General features: G+C 43.6%; 1 protein-coding gene across 16 annotated transcripts in view; it reads right to left on the bottom strand.

Moving 5' to 3' along the window:
- AFF1 (ALF transcription elongation factor 1) overlaps nucleotides 1–21,948 on the bottom strand; it is a 197,278-nt gene that overhangs the window by 140,781 nt on the left and 34,549 nt on the right. For 2 of the 16 annotated variants that reach the window (XM_086404876.1, XM_086404875.1), the window contains exon 1: nucleotides 413–903. The exons of 12 other annotated variants lie outside the window; for them this stretch is intronic. In XM_086404876.1, coding sequence (XP_086261002.1) covers nucleotides 413–429 — 17 coding nt within the window. In that variant the 5' untranslated portion in view covers nucleotides 430–903. Of the gene's footprint in view, nucleotides 1–412; nucleotides 904–4,248; nucleotides 4,269–21,948 lie in introns of those variants that run through there. 2 more of the 16 variants (XM_086404877.1, XM_086404881.1) reach the window with 2 other exon arrangements.

The raw sequence follows: 21,948 nt of genomic DNA on the forward strand, positions 1-21,948 counted from the left end.
TCCAAAATGCTGCTCAAGGCATTACCAGAGGGAGCGGGGAAAAATCAGGAGAACCTAAATGAGGTGCACAAAGAAACTAAAGGACGATTTGGGCAAAGGCAGACAGGTTAAGCCAACTTGATCTCCCTGAAAATAATTATGGGGGTTGGGGGGCGGCCAGAGAAGAGAAATCTAACTTGAACCTTAACTTTAACTCGACCCCTCTTCCTGTCCTCTGCAGAAATGGTCTAGTACGTCCTCCAGACTTTTTTTTTTTTTTTACTTTTAAATCTGACATAAATAACGATGAGAAAGCAATGACAAAGCTGCTTCCTGCCCGTCTTCTTCACAGTACCCCAACCCTTCCCCTGCAACCTTCCATCCCCCTCGCCACTCACACACATTTGGAAAAGTTTCTCAGTGCCTGCCTTACCTTGACTGGGCTGCCATAATTCAGTCTGTAGAGCTCAAGGTCTGCCGTCCATCAGCGCCTCCAAGACGCGGCCCTCCTGCCGGCGCCGCGCTCACCATTTGCCGGGGCCGGGCGGGGACGATTCCCCAGCGCGACTCCCCGAGGTGACGGGACTACCTGCTCCTGGAGCCCAGCCGTCCTCAGCGCAGCCTCCGGCTCCGAGCGTATTGGCTCGCGCTAATCCTGATAGACATCCGGGCACTGGGGCCTCTGCAGGCGCGCTCCACTCCGGACCGGCCGGGGGAGCGTCGCGTCCGAAGCCGACAGCGACCGCGATCCCTGCGGGCGACTCCGGAGGAAGGGACGCCTCGAGGGCTCCCTCGGCGCCGAGCCCACCAAAGCGCAGCTCCCGCCAAGCGGCGCTGGCACGCCGGCTCGCGTTAGCAGGGTAAAGAAAACCGTCCTTGGGCTCACCTCGAGGTGTCCGAGTTCGCCCGGACACCCCCGCCCACAAAGTTCTGGTGGTACGGCCCGACTCCTTAAAAGGGCAGGGCGCTCGGCCCGGCGAGCCCGAGGCTGCGCCGGGCGGGGGCGCCGAGCTCCGAGCGCCGACGCAGCCCAGCTGGCCCGCTCGCAGCCGAGCCCCGCCTGCAGGCTCCTGGCGACCGCTCTCCTGCCAAGGTTTTAGCAATGTACACACACGGCCGGAACACGCAGTACCCCGACGCTCCGAACTCCAGCCCCGGTTTGAATCGGTGTTGAATATTGGGGCCCCAGAACCTGAAGTGAACTAGGAATTAAAAAACAAAAAACAAAAAACACAGCAGCAGACCAAGTTCTCTACTTTTGATCGTGCCAACGCTTACAGTCAGGAAATGTGTGACTACCGCACACTTGTTAGACTTTGTTGGCTTTCAGTTTTGATTTCGTTTCACTGAAACAAATGTTTACAAAACGCCCTCTCTGTTACTGGACAACATGCAGACACGAAAAGGCAACAGCAACTCGTTTGGCACCGAAAGACGTCATTAAGGAACTGACCAGTTTTTAGAAAATAACTTAGCATGCAAGCCGACAATATATTAAACGCTATAATTACAAACGAAACCGTGTCCTACTGGGGGGACCAGGGAAGGCATTTAAACTCTGCCTAGAGCTAAGCAAGAGACAACGTCGCCAAACAGGAGGAAAGGTGGGCTTCAGCATCTCACTGGAGACCAGCAGCACGCTGTCGGGGGCTGAAAACTTAAATGCATGTCCCCCTGCCGCCTAGAATCATGACGATGTCACAAAACTCGCAGAGCTACTCCAGACTGCATTACTAAGGAGCCATGGACAGAGAAATGTTGACATCTGCCTGAAAACTGCAAGGCTGTGGGGTGGGGGCTGATGGGGTAGGAGGAAGGCACAAAAGCATCTTTATAGTGGTTCTCAAAGTGTGATTCGTGGTCTCCCGGGAGTCCCTGAGACCTTCTCAAAGGTCACAGCTATTTTTAGAATAACACAAAGACACTGTCGTTTTCACTGTGCTGACATTTGCACTGATGGTGCAAAAGCAATTGTGGGGAAACTGCTGGAGCCTTATCACTCAACAAGGCAGTGGCTCTTCACCACACATTAGCAGTTAAAAAAAAAAAAGTGTTTACATATATCCTTAATGAAATGACCAGTAGTAGGGATTACTACTTTTATGAAATCTTGACCCTTGCATACAGGTCATTTTAGTGTTCTTCGTGACAAAATGGGAAAGTAGTCATGTATGGATGTAAGGGATAAAGAAGGCTAATCACCAAAAAATTGATGTTTTTGAACTGTGGTGTTGGAGAAGACTCTTGAGAGTTCCTTAGACTACAAGGAGATCAAACCAGTCAATCCTGAAGGAAACCAGTCCTGAATATTCACTGGAAGGACTGAGGCTGAAGCTGGAGCTCCAATACTTTGGCCATCTGATTTGAAGAGTTGACTCATTAGAAAAGACCCTGTCGCTGGGAAAGATTGAAAGCAGGAAGAGAAGGGGACAATAGAGGACAAGATGACTGAGTGGCATCACCATCTCAATAGACATTGAGTTTGAGCCAACTCCTGGAGATGGTGAAAGACAGGGAAGCCTGGCGTGCCACAGTCCATGGCGTCACAGATTCGGACATGACTGAGCAACTGAACTGACTGACTGACTGATCTGTTACCTGGCAGTCATTTTCACAAAAATGAACAAAGTGAGTCTGTTTCTTCCAGGAAAACAACTGACAGTATTTATTGCCAGTGATAAAATTTGAGTTTTGAAGCATCTTGGACAACTTGACACTTGTCATGGTGACCTTGACAGCTTCCCAATACTTAAAGTCGTCCCTGATGAGGTAAGGACAGTAAGGACTGTGGCTTTAGAAGACCTGCCTAACCTAGTGACCAAGATTTTCTAAATAGTACAAAATCATGCATGGGTAAAAGATCCACTGAAAGTGCAGGAAAGACCAATGGATTTTAATATATGAAAGTTTAAAAACAGTTCAATGAAATGACTCCAGATTCTACACTGCAACTAACCTTTAGGAAACTATGATTGTAGAGTTTTGATATAATATCAAAAAAGGTATTAAAGTACTCCTCTTCCTATGTGAGGCTACATTTTCTCATTTTCTTCATAGATTTCAACCAAAATAACACTGCCACACACTGAATTCAGAAACAGATATGAGAATCCAGCTGTCTTCTATTAAGCTAGACAGTAAAGAGATTTGCATACCGCTATTTCTCTTACTAAAGTTTTTAATTTGGGAAATACTTTTGTTTTTCTCAAAAACATTATTTAACAGGTAATGGGTTAGCTGTTAGCCCATCTTTCTCACAGTTATTCTAAATACCAACCATGATCATTTATGCTTTAAACTGGTATCAGACATATAAAAGCAGCAGAAACAATACTGCATAATGGCATTTACTCACAAAATTTCCACTTATCAGTGGCTAGTAATGTAAAATCACCTATATTAAAATTACATTTTCCCCTGTGAATTGTGTTGTTCTATTCCACTAAGGAGGAGGAAATGAAAGAACAGGGCAAATATTCACATGCAAGGAAATATGAAGTCAACAGATCATCAGTACACCTGACATTCCCAGAGCTCTCAAGATCATTTGTAATGTAACTTACTGAGGGTAATTTGAAACTGAAGTGGGATTACACTTGATTTGTAATAGATCTAACAAAACTATAGGAAAGTGCGGGAGAAATGATTCTGGAATTGGATACTGCCTGTGGCTGAAGAAGTAGTGCAGTACACACGTGGGCGTGATTTTCTCCAAGTGTTTTGAAAACACCATTGTATCCAAAATACAGTCTTGTTCAGCAGTGAAAATGAACAAAAGACATTCCTAACCTTTTGGGGGCACAGAATTCCTTGGCTTCCTGATGATACTTGAGGATACAGATCCTTACACACAGTATTTGCTATACTTTGATGTTTAAGGTCCCCGTGCAGCCCACTTAGGGAGGATCGGAGGCTCCATAGACTTCAGGTGAAGAATCCTTGGCCCCTAAGGTTCACTCAAACTGAACCAGCTAATGAACCCAATTTACCTTACAAATAAGGAGTATGTTGTTGTTGTTCAGTTGCTAAGCAAAAGTGTTAGTCATTCAGTCCTGCCCGACTCTTTGCAACCCCATGAACTGTAGCCCTCCAGGCTCCTCTGTCCAAAGGATTTCCCAAGGAAGAATACTAGAGTGGGTAGCCATTCCCTTCTCCAGGGGATGTTCCCAACCCAGGGATCAAACTTGAGTCTCTTACATTACAGACAGATTCTTTACAGTCTGAGCCACCAGGGAAGACCCAGTATGGCATATACTCATAGATACTTACTTCATCCTTTGGGCTATAACCCAGTACTCCACAATGGGTTTTATTGCTCAGATTGTTCTGGCTCTGGCCACTGGAAGCCCTTTCCCATCAGCTCCTGATCCCTTTGACTTGCTTCCATCTGTTTGCCTTTTAAGCACTTCCTTACTTTCTGGTACTATGAGGCTCCAGGCTCACCTTCTGTTTTCTCTGCCATGGCTTTCTCTAGAATCGGCTATTTCCCCCACACATCAGTCTCTTCACCTTACAAGCTACTGCCCAATTTCCTGCCACCACGGCCAAACTTCCTAAACAAACAGTGGTCAGCTTGCTTTGTGATCCCAGCTTCCTCAAAACTCTCCTCTGTGGACTTACATGATACCTCTCTCTCTATTTGGGCGGAACTCATTGTGCTTTATAATTCTTTCTGCTCATACAACCAGGAACCAATATAAGATGCTAGAAAATGTCCCTTATCTCTCAGTCTGTATGATATCTTGGATAAGAACATCAGTGACCCTTCAGAACTGTAACTCCAGCACAAACCTCTTCCCACAAAGCCAAGTTCATTCTTCCCAGCTGCCCCAAAACACTTTCCTGGGTATAAAAAAAGGCACTTTGGGAGGCTGTACCCAAAGGACTATTCACTTAGTGAAACGTATCACCTCAGAAATGCCAAGAGCCACCCATCATTCAAACTGAGCTACTGCTTGGATCTGCAAAGGGTGGTTTCTCTAGACAGGGAGGGGACAGTCTCACCTTCACCAGAGAAGGGATGGGTTGGGGGCGGGGGGCAGGTATTGTTGTTCAGTCGCTAGCTAAGTCTTGTCAGACTCTTTGCAACTCCAGGGACTGCAGCATGCTAGGCTTCCCTGACCTTCCCTATCTACCAGAGTTTGTTCAAACTTATGTCCATTGAATCGGTGATGCTATTTAACCATCTCATCCTCTGCTGCCCTCCTTTCCTCCTGCCTTCAATCTTTCCCAGCATCAGGGTCTTTTCCAATGAGTCAGCTTTTTGCATCAGGTGGCCAAAGTATAAAGAGTTTCAGCATCAGGATCAGTCCTTCCAATGAATATTTAGGGTTGATTTCCTTTGGGATTGATGGGTTTGATCTCCTTGCAGTCCAAAGGACTCTCAAGAATCTTCTCTAGCACCACAGTTCAAAAGCGTCAGTTCTTCCGTGCTCTGCCTTCTTTATGGTTAGCTGATTCCATTCTTGGGAATAAAAGCAGAAGGCAGAATTCAGAGAACTTTAAATTAGCAGATCAGGGGGGGATGCAGAAGCATATTCGACCCAGGAGAGAAAAAGCATTTTGGGACTGCTGCTGCTGCTGCTAAGTCACTTTAGTCATGTCCGACTCTGTTTGACTCCATAGACGGCAGCTCACCAGGCTCCCCCGTCCCTGGGATTAGTTGTACAGATTTAATCAGTCTCAAAATGCTTTTTCTCCTCCTGGGTTGAAAATGCTTTCATGCTTCTGTTTTACAAAAATATTTTATGACATGAAAAGATATCATATAAGGTTAAAGAAAAGTTGTTATACAGTGTACTTGTTATGAACCCACTTTTCATCAAAATTGAAAATAAATGTGTGTATTCAAAAGACTGAGTGGGTCTCTGTACCAAAGGCTAGCTACAGGTATGCCTGGCTGGGAAGGATGGAATGGCTTGTCTTATTCTGGGCATTTAAAAATATTCTAAGTATAAAATGAACATTTATCTGTATTGTTATTTATTAACTTATCATTTTTGCAATATAATAATTTATCATTATTGTAGAAAATAAACTATGACGAAATCTTAACTCCAGAAAGGAGACCAAAGGAGATCATCTAATCCACTTCTCCATGCAAGAATGCGCTTTCTCTTCCTAAACTGGCCTGTTTGCATATCTCCAGGGAAAACTTCTTTAAAGAAGGCTGAGGGCCAAAAAAAAAAATGATGCTTTTGAATTGTGGTGCTGGAGAAGACTCTTGAGAGTCCCTTGGACTGCAAGGAGATCAAACCAGTCAATCCTAAAGGAAATCAACCCTGAATATTCATTGGAAGGACATGCTGAAGCTGAAGCTCCAAGACTTTGGCCATCTGATGAAAAGGCCTGACTCACTGGAAAAGACCCTGATGCTGGCAGAAGCTGAAGGCAAAAGGAGAAGGGGGTGGCAGAGGCTGAGATGGCTAGAGAGCAACACCAACTCAATGGACATGAATCTGAGCAAACTCCAGGAGCTGGTGATGGACAGGGAAACCTGGCGTACTGCAGTCCATGGGGTCAAGAGTCGGACGCAATTGAGCAACTGAACTGAAAACCCAGTCTGCTGAGTCTTTGCCTTGTACCTGATATGTTTATTCATTTATCTTAATTACGGATGTGGTTGGGCTGAAGTTCTACCAGCTCGTTCTGTCTTCCATTTGTTTCGCTGGGTTCCTCTGCTACTCCAGGCCTGCATTCCTTTGCTAACCTTCAGGCCCCACCCAACCTACAGAAGCAGAAACTCCGTGGGTGTGGTCCAACAAGCCCTCGAGGTGATTCTGTTTCACACTCAAGTTTAGATACCACTGCTCTGTGGCCAACAGTATGCATCCTTAACTTACCAACTTATATTTAATGAGTCAATACTGTACCAATTCGCTGAGTCTTCCATCATCTGATTCCTATTGGAAATCTGAAATAACCATAATGTCTTTCATTCTTTCTAGAACATCTACCATTCTCTTCGTTCAGGTTCTTCATACCTCATCATGCTTTTTCAATAGCTTGCTGCTGCTGCTGCTGCTAAGTCGCTTCAGTTGTGTCCGACTCTGTGCGACCCCATAGACGGCAGCCCAACAGGCTCCCCCATCCCTGCCTTTCTCCAGGAAAGGATACTGGAGTGGGTTACCATTTCCTTCTCCAATGCATGAAAGTGAAAAGTGAAAGTGAAGTTGCTCAGTCGTGTCCGACTCTGCAGCCTACCAGGCTCCTCCATCCATGGGATTTTCCAGGCAAGAGTACTGGGGTGGGGTGCCATTGAAAGTATTTCCTTAGACAAGTCTCTCTCCCCACTTAGCCTTCAGTCCCACTGCAAGAATACATTGTTCCTAAAATACATATCAGATGTTACTCTCTCACCAAATTAAAGAAAGGAAAAAAAAAAAAAAGAAACAATGTATCTTCCCTGCCTTAGAGCTGAAGAATAAACTTGTTACAGGGGTATCTAATACCCTTCCCAATTTGGCCCAACATCAGTAGCTTGCTTTCTCATCCACCAACCACCCTCAGTACCCTCCCCACCCTATTACTACAAGAGCCCTCCAGCCAGATACTTTTCCTGTATTTCCTCTTCATTGGAATGCCCCTTCCCTCTTCCCCAATTGGAGACACCCTGTGCTGGTGGTTTAGTCACTAAGTCGTGTTCGACTCTTGCGACTCCCCAAGGACTTGTAGGCCGCCAGGCTCCTCTGTCCGTGGCATTTTCCAGGCAAGGATACTGGAGTGGGTCTCCATTTCCTCCTCCAGGGTAATATCCTGACCCAGGGATTGAACCCAGGTCTCCTGCATTGCAGGCAGATTCTTTACTGACTGAGCCACCAGGGAACAAATGAAACCAAGGCAGTTCTTCTCAGAAGACTTCTCTGATATCTTAGTCACACCCTTTACCTACTAAAACCTCTTAACTCTCAGGTCTATCAAGTCATGAGGCTGGATGGGATTAAAGGGAATGTCTGTTTGTTTACGGGAAAGGCAGACAGAAGATAATGCAGATAATTAAGGAACAAAACTGTGAAGAACTCTGCTGGAGGGGTAGAAGGCAAGAATTCCTCCTGCCTCTGAATGCCCCCCACACAGCCATTCTGAAGCACTCTCTCATCATGCAGTCACTGGACTCTGACCTGGCTCCACCAACGAAGCAACTAGAGACCAATGAATTATTTTCAACATTTCTGAAAGTCCAAAGGAAATCACATATTTGCCCATGGAAAGTGTGTGAATGACTACTCTGCTCTGGGCTTTTCTGGAGCTCATGCCAACTGAGTGTGGCAACACCGATTGTTAACTGATCCGGAAGTCCAGCTGACAACTGTATGTGGTTGGACTGATTTAAAAATAGAAAAACAAACAAAATTGTTTTAAATGGAGTTTGCTTGGTAGAGGAACTCTTTCAAAACATGAGATTCAAAGGAAAAGGGGATAAATTGAAAAAAACAAAACAAAACAAAAAACTCCCACACAGAGGACATCACTTTGAAGGCAGGTACTTCCCCTTGGGGAACAACAGCTTCCCCTTGGCTGTGAAATATGTGCTGTGTTGCTTTATTGCTAAGTGGTGTCCGGCTCCTTGTGGCCTCATGGACTGCAGCCCGCCAGTCTCCTCTATCCATGGGATTTCCCAGGCAAGAACAGTAGAGTATTGAACAGGCGTCTCCTGCATTGGCAAGTGGTTTCTTTTCCGCTGAACCAGTGGGGAACCAATGAAATCAAATCTCCAGACTGGGAGTGGTTTACCACCTTGGCTACACATCTGAGAATTACCTGGGGAGACTGATCAATCCCTAACACTCAGGCCACATCGCAGGTCAGTTAATCTCTGGAGGGGGACCCATGCATCTGTATTTCTTAAAATGTCCTCGGGTAATTTAATGTGCAGTCACATTTGAGAATCTCTGCTTTTGAGCCTTGATGAGCCTTGATCCTCCGAGTGAGGGCCACAGAGTCAAGACTTGCAGCGCCCTGCATGCGATACGTGTTAGAAATGCAAACTCTTAGGTTCCATCCCAGATCTACCAAACCAGCATCTGCATTTTAGTAAAATCCCTAGTGATCTGTAAGCCCATTAAGGTCTGAGAAACATTGCCTTATAAAATACAGAACATTTAAGACTTGCCTAACCCAGCAGTATTTACAGTTGCCAAGATATGGGAGCAACCTAAGTGTCAATCAACAGCTAACTAGATAAAGAGCATGTCTAGTATATGTATACAATGGAATACTACTGAGCCATCAAACATGAAAGTTTGCTGCTTGCAGCAACATGAGTGGACTTGGTGGGCATTATGCTAAGTGAAGTAAGTCAGAGCAAGACAAATACTGTACAAGAGCACTTACACAGAGAATCTAAAAATTACAACAAACTAGTGAATAGAACCAAAAGGAAACAGACTCACAGATGCAGAGAACAAGCTAGTGGTTACTAGTGGGGACAAGGTGGAGGAGAGGGGCAATTAGGAGTAGAGGATTAAGAAGTACAAACTATTATGTGTAAAATAAGCTACCAGGGGGACTTCCCGGGTGGTCCAGTGGCTAAGACTTCACGCAGAAGGCCCAGGTTCAATCCCTGGTCAGGGAACTAGATCCTATATGTTGCAAATAAGAATTCACATGTCGCAACAAAGATCCTTCATGCTGCAACTAAGACCTGGTGGAGCCAAACAAATGGTAACTATTTTTTTTTTAATAAGCTACAAGGATATATCATAAAACACAAGAACAGCCAATATTTTATGATAACTATAAGCTCAAATGTTGAGTATAACCTTTAAAAATCATGAATCACTTTATTGTACACCTGTAAGATATAATATTGTACATTAACTATACTTTAAAAATATATTCGTATTCATTTAAACCATGTTAAAGTATTAAGGTATCATCAAATTAGAATATCTTTCTTAAAGTAATTGACTAATTGGATTTACAAATAAAATAATAAATAAATGGAAAACTCAGCAACAACAAAATGAATTGCTTAACCTCTCAAAGACAAGTGACTGATATTCCCTTGACCTTCGGTCTAAAGCATGAATCTCTAAACAATGTTTTGCAACAGTCCTCTTTGTTGCTGGAGCCTTTACCACCCCTTCAAACTACTCTCAAATTTTCCTGATTACATGCAAGAAAAGGGGAAGATGTAAGTACTGGAAGAAAGAGGCTATTTCCCAGTCTTTCTTTGAGGGGCTGTTTTTTCCTTTTGTGAGGGGAAAAAAGTTACATACACAGACAAGCCACAATGATCAGTAAATTGCAGCTTTCAAGTTACAGTAAGATCTGATCTCTCCATACATAAAAGAGATTACGTCAACTGATGACATTTCTTATGATACCCAGGCCTGTTCTAAATGTGTTCTTTTTATCCTCAGCAAATGTTTAAATTCCACCAACTCAAAATCTAATTTGGGGTACCAATTTTACTTTCCACTTGAGGATGGAGGATTTCCTCCCCAAAGTCAGGGAAGTTTTATTTGAGGTTTATTTACCATGAGCTCTGTCTCCTATATGGGCTTCCCTGGTGGCTCAAACAGTAAAGAATCTGCCTGCAATGCAGAACATCTGGGTTTGATCCCTGGGACAGGAAGATCCCCTGGAGAAGGGAATGGCAACTCACTCCAGTATTCCTGCCTGGAGAATTCCATGGGGTCACAAAGAGTCAGACATGACTGAACTAGGTCACAGGCAAAACGGAAAAATTAAGATGAAATCAAATCAACATTTATTAAGCACATGTAACATCCAAAGTCCTATGCAACCCTATAAAAGAGGTTTTTGGGGTTATAATACTTGTCTTTTAAGAGCTTACTATAACCAACAGAAAGAGCTGCTCCATTTTCTAAGTTCTAATTATCTTGAAAATCCAGTTGACTCTTGAACAACTCAGGGATTAGAGGCACCCTTCCCCCTTTGCAGAAATACCATGTACCACTTAATAGTGCGCCCTCCATACCTGAGGTTCCTCCATATCTGAGATTCCACATCTGCAGATTCAACCAACCTGGGATTCTGCAGTGCTACAGTACACACTTATTGTCAATAATCCCAATACAAGTAGACTTGAACAGTCCAAACCCATATGTTCAAGGGTCAACTGTAAAACAAATCTAAAGAACAAAAAGTTGATTCATAACAAATTAAACCTTTACCTAATCAAGGACCTATAAGTTATTGAGCTAATTCAATAGTTTTAAGTATAAGGATGGATTCATTAAAGAGAAAACCACAGCCCTGAGAGTTTCCTAACCATCCAGTGGTTAGGACTCAGCATTTTAACTGCCAGGTCCCAGGTTCAATGGCTGATCAGGGAACTAAGATCCCACAGGCTGGGCAGTGTAGCCAAATAAAAAAAAAAAAGAAAATTACAGTAATTTTAGTTTACAGTATTGCCTATGTTCTCAGAAAGGAAAGGTCAAGTTGAGAACTCGAGTTGGGAAGCTGTGAGTGCCCTGGACACCCCAAAGCCACTGGCCTCATGCCTTCAAATGCTTAACAACTTAACAGGCTTAACCCTTTTCACTTGGAAATTCACAGAAAAATGACTTTCACCCAAATATGAAAGTATTTCTCAGTACGTGTATTTGAGACACATGCTTGGCCACAGTGAAAAGCAAGATACTGGGAATCATTTTGCTAGTGATATGAATGGCCAGTGTTTGCTGATTGCCCACAGTATGTCTGGCCCTGCTCTAAGTGCTCTGCTGATATTAAATTAATTCCCACCACAAGCTGTTAAGCCAAGTACAGTATTACCATCCTGCTCTGCTGCTGCTGCTAAGTCACTTCAGTCGTGTCCGACTCTGTGCGACCCCATAGACGGCAGCCCACCAGGTTCCCCCGTCCCTGGGATTCTCCAGTCAAGAACACTGGAGTGGGTTGCCATTTCCTTCTCCAACGCATGAAAGTCAAGTCGCCCAGTCGTGTCCAACTCTTAGTGACCCCATGGACTGCAGCCTACCAGGCTCCTCCATCCATGGGATTTTCCAGGCAAGAGTACTGGAGTGGGTTGCCATTGCCTGCTCTACAGGTAAAGAAAGTGAAGTTCAAGAAGTCGGGTGATTTTCCCTAAGTCATGCAGCTATAAGTGGTGGGACTGAGCTGTGACCCTAGCACCCTGGCCCCAGGGTCCCATTCTCAATCACCGTACCCTGCAACCTCTCCAGAGAAGCTACCATTACCCTCTCGAGGAAACAGTCTTTAAGGAAATCATTTTTCCTGCCATCTAGCTGTGTTTCATCACACTCACTCCCAAATTTGACTTCTGAGCCCAGCTGGACAGCTTCTGCAAAAGGCAAATGGTCATTTATTATCATGGTTGGTCAGTCTGGTTTCCTTTAGGAGTATTTGGGGTTGAAATTCAATGTCTGGGACCAGAACATCTGTCATTTTTCTATGACTATTTACAAAAAGCAATTGGAAGTAAACATGGAACTCCAGTTCCATGTTTTTTTACCTGATATTTCAGGTACCATGAACACTAAAGTCCCCAATGAGAACTCACAAGTCACACTGAAGATGTCATTTTCACCCTTCAGAAAAACAAGGTGGTGGAAAGTCTGCAGAGCTGCAAATTAATATGACCAAGCCTGGGCAGGGGTGGTGGCGAGGGGGAGTAATAATTATTCATCTAGGCTCACATGTAACCCCATGGACTGTAACCCACCCAGTTCCTCTGTGCATTGGATTCTCCAGGCAAGAACACTGGAATGGGTTGCCTTTCCCTTCTCCAGGGGATCTTCCTGACCCAGGGATTGGAACTTTGTCTCCTGAGACTCCTACATTGGCAGTTCAATTCTTTACCACTGAGCTACCTGGAAAGCCCAGTGTCATCTAGGACAAACTTTTCTGAACAGAAAGTGGTTTTAGAATAAAAGCTAACTTGGCTGAGATAATTTCAACTAACGGCAGTTCTCTCCCTCCCTTTAACAAACATATTATTGCAAGGGGCCATACAGGTAGGCTGGAGCTTTCCAAGAACCTCATATAAGTGGATCACAGCTGAGAGACCAAGATAAAATAATAAACAAAAAACTATTTTCCTACTCAAACAATTTTTCTAATACTCATACATTTATTTATCAGAGTTGAATCAAGTTCCTGGGAAATACTCTTTCTGGCCAGACTCTTATTGCATACATGCAATGTAATACTTAAGCCTGAGTTTTTCAATAAACTTTGATGACGTCTATAGCGTGTTACCCAAGATATCTTTGGCAAGCACCTCCCTGGTCTATGCACCCCTGGTACCTAGCAGTTGGTGGCTAGTTGTTCCTGGAGGGCACCCTCTGTGTGGGCAGTCTGAAACTGCTCTTGGGGAACCTGGGGTTTCCAGAACTTGTGTTGTAAGCTCTGGCACACAGCTCTTGGGAGGTGAATTCCATGGCCCAATGTTTTCTTCACATCTCTTTAATGTTGACAGTCAACCAAGGCTCTTTGGGTATTACCAAAGCAAGGGTTGGAGAGGGAAATGGCAACCCACCCCAGTATTCTTGCCAGGAAAATTCCATGGATGGGGAGCCTGGCAGGCTGCAATCCATGGGATCCAGAAGAGTCGAACACGACTGAGTAACTTTCACGTCATTTCAAGGGTGCCATGCCTCCCTACCCTGAAGGGATCCTTGACCAGGAGAAAAGCTCAGAGCAGCTTCCTAGGGTTGATTGATAATTCAGCCCAAGCTGTGGAGTTCCTGCTCCAGCCCATTCCCCCTCCACACTCCCCTCCCACCCCGCCCCGGCGCAAGAGGTACACTGATTAAATAAATTTTGAGTACAAGCAACACCACGGCTTGCACATAATAGTAAAAGATTTGGGGAAGAAAAGTAAAAGATTTGGGGAAGAAAAATCAGTGGGAGTGGCTATTACATAAGGAACAGAGAGAAAACAGAAAAGACATTCAATCCTCTTCCTTATTTCATAGGTAAGAATTCAAGCACCAGAGTTTTCCAGGCTTAAATAGACTTTAATTTGAAGACTTAAACACACACACACATACACAATACTGTTACCCCCACCTAAAATGTTTCCTTTAATCTTAATTAATATTTATAAAATTTTCTTTTGCTAACCTCAAATATCCAGTTAGTCTTCAAGTTTAATTGGTATGCCCAGATCTAAACAGGATCCTTTTTTTTTTTTTTTTTTAAAGTTGCTGAGTCGTGTCCAACTCTTTGACACCCATGAACTATATAGTCCATGGAATTCTCCAAGCCAGAATACTGGGGTGGGTAGCCTTTCCCTCCTCCAGGGAATCTTCCCAAACCAGGGATCGAATCCAGGTCTCCCACATTGCAGACGGACTCTTTACCAGCTGAGCCACCAAGGAAGCCCCATACCCAACATAAGTATACATAAATAACATATACAAAAAAAAAAAATACGTAAGTAACTTATATGGTTATGGGTTTATAAGGAAATGAACAAAATAGTAACACTAATAGTTAGTTAGTACCCTACGATTTGAAACAGACATATTTAAGACCTGAATGATTTGACTGGGTTGGCCAAAAAGTTCATTCAGGTGACAGACCCAAATGAACTTTTTGGCCAACCCAGTATTTGTCAAAAAGAAAAAAACTTTCTAAGAGTTCTTTAAACGGTGCTTGACTTCTTCTTGCCACATTAACTCACAACACAAAGCAAGCATCTTTTTCCATACCTTGGCAAACCACCATATTCATTTCTAAGTATGGCTCAACTTCCAACATTTCGTCCTTTGCTCTTCAGGATGGTGAAATATCTCCAGAACTTCTTTTAACATGAGTGCTTTTGAGGCACTGCTTCCCCTGGGACATCTTCATCCTTTCCATCTCAACCTCTTTCCTTCTTTACGTCAGTAAGTTACTGTCACTCTGCTCATTCAGGGCTGCACACACCCAGTAAGCTATTTCACTTATGCTTGATCAGAATTTCACTCCCAGCATCGTCACTTTTTGTTTCTTTCCTGCCCTTTTGTCTTTGTTGGCCAGTTCTCCCTTTCGATTATCCATTTATGGGAAATGTCATATTGGCTTATCACTAGGACACATGGAGACAACAGACTAAGATAAGCTTTGCTATCTCTGCATGAACTAAATGAGCAACTCAGTGACCAATCACCAAAAGGCTTTAAGAAACGTGATATGATTGGTTACGGATCCGGAGGCCATTTGTTATTTATATAGTTATGTGTGGAGTAATGAGCTAGCAGCAAAGTTTATACTTTGTGAAGTTGCTGGGCTAACTGAAATCTGAACCACTGTGTTGGGGGACTGGTGTCACTTAAACCACGTAACTGAAGTTTGTGCATACTGGAACTGTGTGAAGTAAGGACTATGATTCCTCTCGATAAACATAAACCACCTTCAGACACTATTAAATCCATCTGTTCATTGTTGCTTTCATTTTTTTAAAGCAACTCCCCCCTCCAATTTTGATTCAAGTTTTGGTTTATAATTATGTGTAGCATCTAGGAGTTCCAAAGTGAGCCACAAAGCAAGGGACCTTCAGGAGAGTTTAGCGTCTATTTTTGTCCTACCATCAATGTTTGGTTTATCCTATTAATATTCTTTAATACAAGCGAATACATATACATTTTCATATTCTTCCTCCTTCCTAGGTAAAAAATAGCATAATTATACATATTATTCTACATCTTACTTTTTCAAATAATATATCATAGAGATCAAAACACCAGTTAAAAAAAAAAAGAGAGAGAGACAGTCTTCATTTCTTTTTTATAGTTGTATAATCCTCCATTGTGTTGAAGGACCAAATTTTTTATTTTTAATATTTATTTATTTGGCTGCACTGGTCTCAGTTGCAGCATGTGGGATCTTTAGTTCTGGAATGCAAACTCTTAGTTGTGACATATGGATCTAGTTCCCTGACAAGGTATTGAGCCTGGGCTCCCTGCATTAGGAGCGTAGGATTTTATCTACTGGACTACCAGGTTAGTCCCAAAGAACCAGATTTCTTTACTTTTTAAAACCAACCCCCTATTGACATGTGGATTACTTTTAGTCTTTTGCTATCACATACAGTCTGTAATGAATAAACTTATAGATATCTTTTTCTTATTTTTGCCAGTATATCTTGGGGATAAATTCCTAGAAGTGAGCTGGCTAGATCAGAGGTAAGTGCCAATGTAATGGTGCAGCCTACTGCCAAATTCTCCTCATAGGGTTATTTGTTTCGCATTCCCATCAGCTGAGTGAGAGCACAGCACTTTCCCTCCTACAGTCTTATCAACAAAACATGCTGTCAAAAGCTTGTGCTTTTTACCACCTTGACAGCCGAGATATGACGGAGTAGTGTCCTTTCATCTCTCATATCATGCATGACTGAGCATCTTTTCATCGTAAAGGGACATTTGAAAATGTAACTGCTTTGACAGGTTTGATATTTTAGACCAAGAGTTTTCAAAGACACTTTCCACAAAAATAAAGAACTGTTAAACATAATCCTTAATTCTGAGTCATCTAAATACACCCTTCCTTACTCACACACACACACACACACACACAGGCTTTATTCATGCCAGTTTATCTAATCAACACACATTTGAGGGGTCTGGTGCGCCGGGACCTGGTCCTGCTATGCTAACACACATGGGCAGAGGGTACGGGAAGGCCAAGGATGAACAGTTTATTTGGTACCCCAGTGGTCTGCACAGCACTGGAGTTGAGAGCATCTGATACAACTGTCAATATGGAGTAGTTCATTGGGCTAAAAGAGAAAGGGTTTTCTAGGCTTGAGAGGTAGTTTAAGGAAAGAGTAATAAACGGTCACAGCAGAGCAAGCCTGCCTTTTCCATTAAAAAAAAAAAAAAGTGGTGGAATAGCCTACAGGTACCAGAGAATTATGATGACAAAAGCAGAGACAGATACAAGCAAAAACCTGCAGGCATGCTAAGTCGCCTCAGTCGTCTCCAACTCTTTGCAACCTGACGGGCTGTAGCCCTCCAGGCTCCTCTGTCCATGGGATTCTCCAGGCAGAAATACTAGAGTGGGTTGCCATGCCCTCCTCCGGGAGATCTTCCCAACCCAGGGATCGAACCCACGTCTCACTGTTTCCTGCATTTGCAGGCAGGTTCTTTGCCACTAGCACCACCTGGGAAGCTCAGCAATAGCCTAAGTGAAAGTGAAAGTGTTCGTTGCTCAGTGGTGTCTGACTCTTTGGAATCCATGGACTGTAGCCCAAAGTCTCCTCTGTCAGTGGGATTTTCTAGGCAAGAATACTGGAGAGGGTTGCCATTTCCTTCCCCAGGGGAGGATCAAACATGGCAAAAGCCTAAAACTACTGTAATAAAAACCTGTAACTAAGTGCCTCTAATCTAATGTAATATCAAACACTGATTAAGGAGTCCAAGAAAAAGTCATTCAAAAATAAAGAATCCAGGAAGGTATTTTGTCCAAGGCCAAGGATATAGCCCCCAACCCACATGGGTGGAATCCTTTCTATATAGGATTACAATCTGAGAAAGGAGCAGGCTTCCTGTGAAACTTTACACTGTGCAATTTACTAGACAGAGTCTGTCATGATATAAACATGAAATGTAACAATGAGAAATGAGCTAAAACCACCAATGAGACAGCATTAAAAAAAAACACAAATCACTCAGAGATTCTTTGATCGAAGTAATTAGACATCTAAACAAAACCCCAATACAACTAAACCACTTCATAGCTTAGTTCTCATTAAACCTATCAGCAACCATTTACCTTTTCCCTCACACCCACAATTAAGATTGTAAGAGTCAACACAACCCAGGGCAGAATACACGGCTGATTCATCTTCGTACCCCCACAGCACCATGTGCGGTAGGCACTCAATAAATATTTGGTGTATGAAAGAATGAAAACACCCTGCCATAGCAACATGCCCAGACTTTTCCATGGGAGGCTCTTTCTCCTGAAATTATAAGTTGGGGCAACTCCCTAATAAACCTTTCAAACAAATGCAACAAACACTCCTGAGGCACCCAGTATGCCCAGTGTTGGGCACTATTCTTGGCACTGGCATGTAAAGATGAGTAACCCAGAGTCCTTAACACCCTGAGGGAACTCAGTCTACTGTGAGAAATTCAAACCATAAAACACAATGGGAAAAGGCCACCACGGAGAAAAAACGTTGTGGGAACACAGGTGGAGGAACAAGTAATTATGCTGGGAATGAGGGGGAAAGGTGAGCTCAGAGAACCCACAAAAATTCAGCTCCAGCCCCTTCCTCCCCAATACACACGCTCACACACGCTCACACTCCCTCTAAAATGGCTTGAAAGAGAGACCCATGAGCGAGTCACTCCACTGCAAATTCAAGGGTTTACAGTAAGTCAGTGCAAATTCACACCCACCACCCTGTGTGCTAGACACGGTTCTGAGCATTTTATTATAAGTACTTAATCCTTACAATGACCTGATGAGGTTGCTGCTACCATCATCTCAGTTTTACAGATGAAGAAACTGTGTTACAGAATTTAAAAAAAAAAAAAAAAAACCTGTCCTAGATAGTGGGCATGGGCTGAGCTGAGCCCAGCTCTGGCACTCAGGGTTCCTTTTGTAACCACCTATTTCTCTGCCTCAAGTCCTGCCTCTAGGCTTTTTTGCACTATAAAGCTTCGACAATATCGAACTACTTTAAATTCTGTGAACACAACTCAAATTGCTTCAAACCTTTGCACTTCTGCATGGGAAGCCCATCAGCCACCCCTCACCAAACGCTTCCTCTGCATCTCAATAAAAACTGTGGGTGCCCCTCCCATGATCAAAGTATCTTTTGTTACATCCCTCCATCACTGAGTGTATCACAATGGATTATAACTCGTCAACTGTATTTACATTCTACCAATAGGTCTTCTCTACTTCAGTTCAGTTCAGTCGCTCAGTCGTGTCTCTTTGCAAACCCGTGGACTGCAGCATACCAGGCCTCCCTGTCCATCACCAACTCCCCGTTTACTCAAACTCATGTCCACTGAGTCAGTGATGCCATCCAACCATCTTATCCTCTGTCATCCCCTTCCTGTGATAATTAATCTTTGCTATGCTTTACTGGAATTATTTTTTTTAATGTCTTTTTAAAAATTAGAGAGGTGGCATTTTTATCTATTTTATCTAAAACTGATTTTCCAGGAGACTTCCCTGATGGTCCAGTGGTTAAGACTCCGAGCTTCCACTGCAGGGGGCACAGGTTCTATCTCTGGTTGGGCAACTAAGATCCCACACGCCCAGCAGCACAGCCACTTCAATGCTTCAAAAAGAATTGATTTTCCTACTCACCCAGGTTACTTGCTTTCTCAGATCAATGGCTGTCCCTTGCTCATAGTATGTCTCACAGATCCATTTTTAAAATTTGATGTGTCTCTCCCACTAGAATATATGCTTCATGAGGGGCAGGAAGTGTAACTCTTTTGTCAGTATATTTTCAACACCCAACCCTAGGACATAGGAAATACTAACAAATACTTGTCTATCTGCCTCCTTACACTATTAAATCCTTTAAAAAGAAAAACTGTCTTAATGAGTTCTGTATCCCTGACACACAGCGCACAGGAAGCCCTCAATAAACTTTTGTTGAACTGAAACCAAATAAAGGCTGCTGCTGCTGCTGCTGCTGCTGCTGCTGCTGCTGCTAAGTTGCTTCAGTCGTGTCTGACTCTGTGCTACCCCAGAGACAGCAGCCCACCAGGCTCCATCCCTGGGATTCTCCAGGCAAGAACCCTGGAGTGGGTTGCCATTTCCTTCTCCAATGCATTTAAGTGAAAAGTGAAAATGAAGTCGCTCAGTCATGTCTGACTCTTGGCGACCCCATGGACTGCAGCCTACCAGGCTCCTCCGTCCATGGGATTTTCCAGGCAAGAGTACTAGAGTGGGGTGCCGTTGTCTTCTCCGAAATAAAGGTTAAGGTAGGATAAATAGAATTTCCCTAGGAAAACAAAGTAGCGCTGGAAGATGACTCCCGGCCTGGGACCAACATGGTCAGAAACACAGGAGACAGGAGAAGACATGGCTTTTAGGGAAAAACAATGAAAAGTCATGCTGCACTAGAACAGCTCAGGAGAGAAGCAGAGAAAGCACGAAAGAGGTGGGTGCCCAGCAGGCTGCAGATGCCTGCAGTATTTTTCTTTAGGCAGCAATGACCGAGTAAGAGTTTTTAAAGCAGTAATGGTTTTAGAAAGATCCTTCCAGTAGATGAAGGGGGTGGAGGCAACAGGAGTCAGCTAGAGGTATAAGAACTGGAGCCGTCTTTATATATATATAAATTTGACCATGGCATATGGGATCTTAGTTCCCTGACCAGGGATGGAACACATGGCCCTTCCATGGGAAGCATGGAGTCTTAACCATTGGACTACCAGCGAAGTCCTCCAGGTGGGACTGTCAATAGCATTCATAAGACCGGGAAAAAAAGGGGGCCTGGAATCTGAGACCAGAAAGGATGGCAGAATCCCCATACCACAACCTGCTAGCTTCATCTTTGTGTTGTGACCCTCATCTTGAGCTAGTCAACAAAGTTATTTTCTGAATGCAACCCATGTGACCAAAACATTACATCCAGCTTTTTCTTTTAAGTGTATCCCAAATGCTTTCCTGTGGCTTCACATTGCTGGCTTTCAAGATACTCAATATGAATACTGTTAATTAGAAGACATACCACCCTTTCAGGAAATCACAAGTTAGCCATTCTTGATGGCATTTCCTGTCTAATCCCTTCATCTGCAGTTAAAATCTTAGAAGAAAAGCGACCTCACAGCAACCAAAATGACAACGGTGGGAATGCCACAAGAAGGAGTCTATATTTAATATAAATCCCTGCATTTATAAAAACTCTCAAGTTTAAGTAGGACTAAGTGGAATTCTGCCACAGCAATGCCTCAAACAAGATGGTATGAGACCAAAGCCCCTCTGCCCCACCCCCCAAAAATGAAAGCAAAAATGAATCAGGAGAATCTTGGTTCTTTGCAGAAAGACCACACACACAACATGTCAGCTCCTTCTGTGATCCTGTAACACTTTATCAACACTTTGTTTTAGCATTTATCACAGTTTCATAATTCATGTGTGCACCTATCTTCCTGCTTCAACAGACAGGGACCCCTCATATTTTGATCATCTTTGACACACCAGATTTTAACATACCACCTGACATAGTAAATATTCCGTAAGTACTTGCTCAATGAATGAATCAATGAAAAGCCTCCAAAAAAGGGGAGGGGGAAGCTTTCATAATAAAAACTTTCTTTTTTCATCCTTTTTAAAAGTTATATTATTTTTTGGCTGCGCCGGGTCTCTGTTGCTGCTTGTGGGCTTTCTCTAGTTGCAATTCGCCGGCTTCTCATTGCACTGGGTTCCCTTGCTGTGGAGCACACACTCTAGAGCACTGGCTTAAGTTATTACGGCACTTGGACGCAGGTGCCCTGAGGTAGATGGAATCTTCCCGGACCAGGGATCGAACTTGCGTCCTCTGCATTGGCTGCTGCTGCTGCTAAGTCACTTCAGTCATGCCCGACTCTGTGCGACCTCATAGACGGCAGCCCACCAGGCTCCCCCGTCCCTCGGATTCTCCAGGCAAGAACACTGGAGTGGGTTGCCATTTCCTTCTCCAATGCATGAACGTGAAAACTGAAAGTGAAGTCGCTCAGTCGTGTCCAACTCTTAGCGACCCCATGGACTGCAACCCACCAGGCTCCTCCGTCCATGGGATTTTCCACGCAAGAGTACTGGAGTGGGGTGCCATTGCCTTCTCCTCTGCATTGGCAGGCAGATTCTTTACCATTGGACCATGAGTAGAGGCCAGTAAAAACTTTCTTAGTCATCTTCTGATTCTAGGAAATAAAGCTAAGCAAATCTGAGTTGGAAATTTCCCATCTCTACCAAATCAATCTCCTTCCAAAAATAATAAGGAGAAAGGTAAGCTGCTGTGCTAGTCTAAATATTTGCATTAAAATTGGAGGGTCACACCATAATTTGCACACCTTTTTTCCCCTACTGCAAAGGGTGCGG

This window comes from Bos grunniens, chromosome 6, assembly GCF_055505025.1.
Source record: "Bos grunniens cultivar Pamir isolate PY7600 chromosome 6, Bosgru_T2T1.0, whole genome shotgun sequence".
In the NCBI taxonomy this organism is placed as follows: domain Eukaryota; kingdom Metazoa; phylum Chordata; class Mammalia; order Artiodactyla; family Bovidae; genus Bos; species Bos grunniens.